At 44.3% G+C, this 6,727-nt stretch overlaps 1 protein-coding gene across 1 annotated transcript in view; it reads right to left on the reverse strand.

The window, feature by feature from the left end:
* The window catches only part of LOC308373124 (voltage-gated potassium channel regulatory subunit KCNG3-like), a gene marked incomplete at both ends in the record, with an annotated part of 5,142 nt that extends 930 nt beyond the window's left edge, over nt 1-4,212 (reverse strand). The window contains one exon of the mRNA XM_080848537.1: nt 3,608-4,212. Within this exon, the coding sequence (XP_080704663.1) occupies nt 3,608-4,212 (605 nt within the window). The remainder of the gene's footprint in view (nt 1-3,607) is intronic.
* Nucleotides 4,213-6,727: the final 2,515 nt, after the last annotated feature.

Here is a 6,727-nt window from a genome sequence, read left to right on the forward strand (position 1 = left end):
AGTGGGAGTGGGGGGGGGGGGGGGGGGGGGGGTGGGAGTAAGTGTCAGTTGCCATAGTACACAGCAGGGTGGCATGGTAAAGTGCATGTTACCTTAGCAGCAGAAGCACCCACACTAGTGCAGCTGGCAAATGGCAATCAGACCATTAAAACCATAAACCTCATTGCTTATTGAACTGGCAATCCTGGGCACAGAGGCTAGGTTACCATAACCATATAAACTGGTCTTCATGCCTCGGGTCAAAGACAATGTCACATGTTGATTCGCTGGCATGGTCGGGTTTACAAAACACTGCATCGGGTGCTTGACTGCTAACGTTAACACATATATATATATATATATATATATATATATATATATATATATATATATACGGATGGTATGCAGTCACAAAGACATAGCAATATTCTGGTTCAATATTCCTTTTATGTGCCTGATTTCTGTACCTTTGTCTGAAGGCTTTTGTCTGCAGTGATTTATTTAGCCATATTAAGAAAGATGAACCACCTCTATCCAAGCTTAGTGCAAATGTCACATAATATGTCATATGCCACCTGATCTTCAGCCCTGTGATAGAACTAGAATCCAATGGTCAATGACAAAGAGAAAAACGGTGACCATTTAGAAAGCTAGTGACGTTATCTATATACTATAAATTTGTGTTCTTTCTAGAAATGTTTGGAGGGAGGGATGGAGTGAGAGAGAAAGCTGAAATTAGATATACAGACCATTATGTATAAGGGAAGTATCGTTAGGCCTTCCAAAATGACACTGTACGGTACTGGACTGGACTGGACTGTACTGTACTGGACTGGACTGGACCAGACCGGACTGGACCGGACTGGACTGGACTGGACCAGACTGGACTGGACTGGACTGGGCTGGACTGAACTGGACTGGACTGGACTGGAGCCTGCGGTCGGTGGGCTGCTGTTCTGGGCTGGGCTGGACTGGACTGGACTGGACTGGACTGGACTGGGCTGGACTGGACTGGACTGGGCTGGACTGGACTGGACTGGACTGGACTGGACTGGACTGGACTGGACTGGACTGGACCGGACTGGACTGGACTGGACTGGACTGGACTGGACTGGAAGGTTCAAGTAGGAAGCTTTGTCTTTGACAGTGCATACCTTTAAATATATTCAACAGTTAAACACTCTACGGTACGCACCTCTCATTCTCTCATCCCCTTTAGTATACAAGGTGGGGGTACTACCACTAACATATGTTGGGATAAGTATACTACAAATATTAAAGAAATGAGAGGCGGAGAATGTTTAAGATAACATACAAACAACCTGCTTGAAGTTTTTTTTAGAATATTCCACAGGAACAACCTTCATGGAGCCAAGGGTTGAGATATCTATTTAAAGGTCTGTGATTTTCAGTAAATATCAAGGTTAAATAATAAGTTTTCAATTTTCCAACGTTTTCAATTAATGATGTGGAATACCCAGAGATCTCAAGATAAAAAGGAAGGTAAAATAGGTGTTGCTTCTATTGAGGGCATGGGTAAAATAGCCAAAGTGCGTGGATGATGTCACCCATTCATAGATAATGATAAGGCCGCCAACAGAAAGTATGGCTGTCATGCATGCGTGGGAGGAATCTGGTCTTGACAGCCAGCATACAGAGCGCCATGCTCGCTTGGACGACAAACCTGACCTTTCTTCAACAACCTCCCTTTGTCAGAGAAGGTGGTTAATTAACAGATGTAACCCACATGACACACTTACCTACCAGCCCCCAACACAGACACACACACGCACAGACACACACACACACACACACACACACACACACACACACAAATGCACAGACACATACACAAACGCACAGACACACACATATGCACACATTTCCTAAAGAGATACCAGAGTGAAAGGTGAGTCAGACCCATGTCACACTCAATATCTCCCAACCACCACCACCTCTCTCTCTCTCTCTCTCTCTCTCTCTCTCTCTCTCTCTCTCTCTCTCTCTCTCTCTCTCTCTCTCTCTCTCTCTCTCTCTCTGTTGTGCCATGTGGGGGATGAAGGCTCCTCAAGTATCAGTACCTTGGGAGCAGTCCACGTGGCAGACATTGATGCACGGATGCAAGACAGACAGACAATAGGTTAATGGTCAAGTGAACACTTACAGAGACAAGAAACTCAATGACTGTAACTGATGATAAGCTGATAAAGTTTAAAAAATTACCCTTATACTAATATACACATCTCTGAAAAAAGAACACTATTGAAATGTCAGTCCACACCACTGGATGCTATATAACAATTAAAACAGTTTTATAAAGAACAAACGTCGTCTTACGCCATAGTTTCTTCTCATTTAGTAATAAGGAAAATATCAGTCAAAACTGTTCGCAGAATATTCCTAAAACTGTGTGTAACATTGACCTTATTTCCTGGCCGTGTATGTAAAACATAACTGTTTGAGAGCTGTTGGCCGTGCACGATGAAATAGAAGCGGTTTCTGAAACGGATCCCAGGCCCAGACCCAGACCCAGCTGCCTGGCATCACATTAGTGTCGGACCCGCTGCAGCTTAGCTGCTATTTTGAGGGCTGGGTGTGAAGTGTCAAAACGGCCGACACGTCAGGGATCTCGGTTTCAGAACCATGGAGAGATCCCAGACGGAAGTAGCCAAACAAAACCAATCTCACCGTTTAGCTTTTTCGCCTCTATCAATTTCACAGTACAGTGCAACATACAGCATAGCCAAGGTTTCTATTTCTTATGACATACTGTACACAGGAACACATTTCTTTGTTAGTGTGTGGGCTATTTCCAGCTAAATGTCACACGTGTTTTCAACTCGTACTCCTCCGCATCCTCAGCGGGCTACGCCTTGATTAGACTAAGGAAGTTTTATTTGCACTCTTTGAAGCTGAAAGAAAGAAGACAGAACACATGAAATCTGACAGAAAAACATGACAGCACAGATTTGACACTCAATCCATGGCAACAAATGGGGAATTGAGTTGCTACGCGCTGGAGGAACTTGTCAAAATGGACAGATGTGAAAAGGATTGAGAGGCCGTCCCCCTCACACCCTGTACTCAATGCCAGTGTAAGCTGTAATTTGATATAGTGTATAGCCTGAGGTAGAGTGAAGATGGGCTGCCCCTGACATTTCTGGCTCATTCAACATTCAGTCGATTCAACTTAGGAAAAATAATCAGTTTCCATGAGCCCATTCATTTCGCCCCTTTCTGACGCCTTATCGTTTGTATTCCTCAGAAGAAAAAATCTGCGCTTGGAATGAATGAATGCATTTCTATTGGAAACATCAATTTGACTGACCGAATGTGAAAGTCTTTTTAATAGACGGATGCGTCTGCCTGACAGTTAGGCTATTCAATGAAAAATGTAAATGTCTGGATTTTGTTCTAGGCCTATACTCGAACTTTAACGCAACAGTAAACTGCTATGTTTCCGAATTTTTGTTGTTGTTTATTTTTATTTATTTTTACAGTTAAATATAATTCCCTATCACTTTATCCTGATGAAACGATTTGCATTGGCTGTAATAAGTAACATAAATGTTTTGATAAGTGATAAATACATAAATATCCAAATATGTGATGTAAAGAGTTTCTGTACCTGTGCTCTTCCACGACATTACTCTCGGCTGTTTTCCAGTCTGGTAAAGTGCTAGCGCAAAGAATCACCATAGACACAATGACAAATATCATGGACACCGAGGCCAGAATTTGCGCTGCCACCGAAGAGGTGGGCTCCTCAAACGTTCTGCGCATTCTCTCCAGCCACTTGGAATCGCTAGGGCGCTCCGGCTGGTCCTCGTCCCTGAAGTCAGCAGCTTCGTGGTCCTCCTCGGGAGATTGTGTGTAGTTGTCCGACATGCGATCATCCAGTCGCCGCTGGCAGCAAAACTCCAGGTGCGAGCTCTCCAAGCCCCAGTAGACCATCTCGTGGTAGAAGGAAAGTTCGCACATCTGGGGCACGAACCTCAACTTGCCGTATTTTACGTACAGCATGATAAAACCGAACGCCTCAGAGTGTCTGTCAAAAAAGAACTCGTTCCTCTCCTGGTCGTAGTCGTCACAGACTTCCAGCACTTCCCTCTCCGACGCGCAGTTGTGGAGACGGCTGACACGTCGTAAGGGGAAATCCTTGATAACGTCTTTCGGGAGAGCGTACTTGGTGCCCCCGACATTGATGATGCAAACGCTTTTGCCAAACTTCATTTTTATTGCGCTTCGGATTTAGTGCGCAAAAAGACCAGAAACAACTTGCACCGTTACCCGCCGTGGTTACAGACGGGGGAATGTCTCTCCCCAAGACTTCCAGGCATCATTTCTATCCTCCGAGGACAGCTTCGGGTATCGTGTGGAGAGGATGTATATGCTTCTGAGCCCGTCCACGTCATTTTTACAGTGAAGAGAGTCCTAGAGTCTAGCGCTTCTCTTAGACTTCCGCGCCGCAACAGGATGCGTTCCCCCAAGCGCGCCACGTATTACCAGTACCGGGTGCTCACTCCACTGGACTGCCTCCCACAAAGCATCTAGACAGCCCACAGTCCCGAAGAGTGATGTCACACACAGGGTCACCCACAAGATTCTCGATAATGGCAGCCTATCACACTGAAAGTTGTGCCACCATATAGTGTGCCACGCACAACCTAAGAGACAGCAGCTTATTTTCAGTAAACATAGAGAAACCATCTATTGGCATAATCAGAGGTGAATAAGAGCGCCTGAGCATGGGACAGTGTGAGAAAGAGGCGGTAAACACAGGCATCCTCAGAACTTTAATTATATTGAGAATGTTTGGATAAATGTCTCCTGTCTCTCTTAGGATGGTGCACAGATCACAAGCAGTTCCCTACAGCCTAGTTCAGTTGAGCCAGCTCGAGTTCCAGCTCCACATCCACACCAAGTAGGCTATATACTGCGCATCACTATGCTAACTCAGTGATGGCTAAGTTGATGCTTTTGTTTGCCTCCAAAGAAACTACATCATTTTCTTTTTTGTATTTTAAACATTGCCACTTTTTTTTTTACATTTATAACATTCTCTTCTGCAAATTCCGCTTCAAGTTCACTAGGCTACTGCTTTCAATTAGCTACTAATCAAAACAAAACTGACCGCCCGCCGGTGCCACTGCTATACGCAGTGGTCACCCACTCTCTCACACACGTTCAGACTTAATACACTCTCAACGATACTAACAACAACTAGCCTATAAGGAGTTTACGCCTAAAACGGCCCTTCATAAATAAGAAAGCTCGACACTGATCTATTTGACATTCTTTCATCGACCATATCTCAGATATTGAAAATAGGTCATGTTTGCTCTCTTTCTGGAGAAGATGGCATCTTAATGATCGATATGGTCAAATTAACTCAGGAGAGAAGGACTTCAGTTCCTTTGCCATTACTGGTGTGTGCTCACCTGCTTAACAGATAAATGGCCATCTCAGTTTCTTTAATAGTAATCAGATAACATGTTATTGTTTACACAATCAGTTCATTTTGTATGTTTACTTACACACGGGTTTGCTTGTTCAGCTTCTCAGTGGGAGACCCTGACTGATCCAACTTGTTTTGTACACAGATCACACAGACATTTAAACATTAGCTAATGATGTATTGATCCACATAAATTAGCACACTGAAATGGTCCTGTACCAAATAGAGGCCAACCTACACTGGCTCTAAGGATGGCTTTGGAGAAAGTGATGTTTAGATGTGTTGTTCATGTCACGGTCGCTAGAGGGCGCCTTTTCTAAAGAGCCCCATCGAAAATAAATGATGACGGCATCTGAGTGGTGGACCCCAGCTGCCTTTGAGTAAAGTAAGTGACTGTTGTGATCCAGAGGTCTGACTGGTGATCAGTTTGAGTGGTCGAGAGTTAATCTAAATAATTGACCTGAATCTCTCCTGGTTGCTGGACACTGACCTCTCTCTGGCCGCGACCCTCAGGTGACCTTTAGTAGAGGCTATGTGTGAAATTATACACACAGACACATGTCCTAAAAAGGCTGTGGTAAAATGAGGTCTGGGTAAGATTCTCACTGATTTATAGTCCAATAGATTAATGCGTGTTCTTTGCATTCATCTCCTGGTGTATTGATTTCATGTATACATATTTCATTCTCCCCATGTGTTTCATTGGCAAATCTCTGATCTGAGCTATGAATATAGGGCTTCTTAATGTCTCTTGTGTTTTTGCTCAAAATACCTCTCTTGAAAGTATTAAAGAGTTCTTAACCACTGTATACTTGATCAGTCTGAACTGTCCGTGTGTGTGTGTGTGTGTGTGTGTGTGTGTGTGTGTGTGTGTGTGTGTGTGTGTGTATGTGTGTTTAAACTCTGGTTCCTCATGCAACACAACCTGATGGATTTGAACCAGATCAGAGTCACTGCTGATTGGACACACTGGGTCAGAACCCTCCCATAGTCACTGCTGATTGGACACACTGGGTCAGATCCCTTCCACAGTCACTGCTGATTGGACACACTGGGTCAGATGATCCCTCCCATAGTCACTGCTGATTGGACCCACTGTACGCCAGAAGGCCAAGAAAGAACTCCACCAAAGTCCTAGAGAGAGACGGTCCTAGTTAAGATATTATAGACAGAGGGTCCAGTTGACAATCTCTTGGATGTTGAAGGGCCTTGAAGGAAGACTGCTGAAGATATACTCTCAGGCCATGACCCAGTCCGAGATCAAACCCACATCAGATCGACAGCTCATCC

The sequence above is a fragment of the Sprattus sprattus genome (genome assembly GCF_963457725.1).
Source record: "Sprattus sprattus genome assembly, chromosome: 12".
NCBI lineage: Eukaryota > Metazoa > Chordata > Actinopteri > Clupeiformes > Clupeidae > Sprattus > Sprattus sprattus.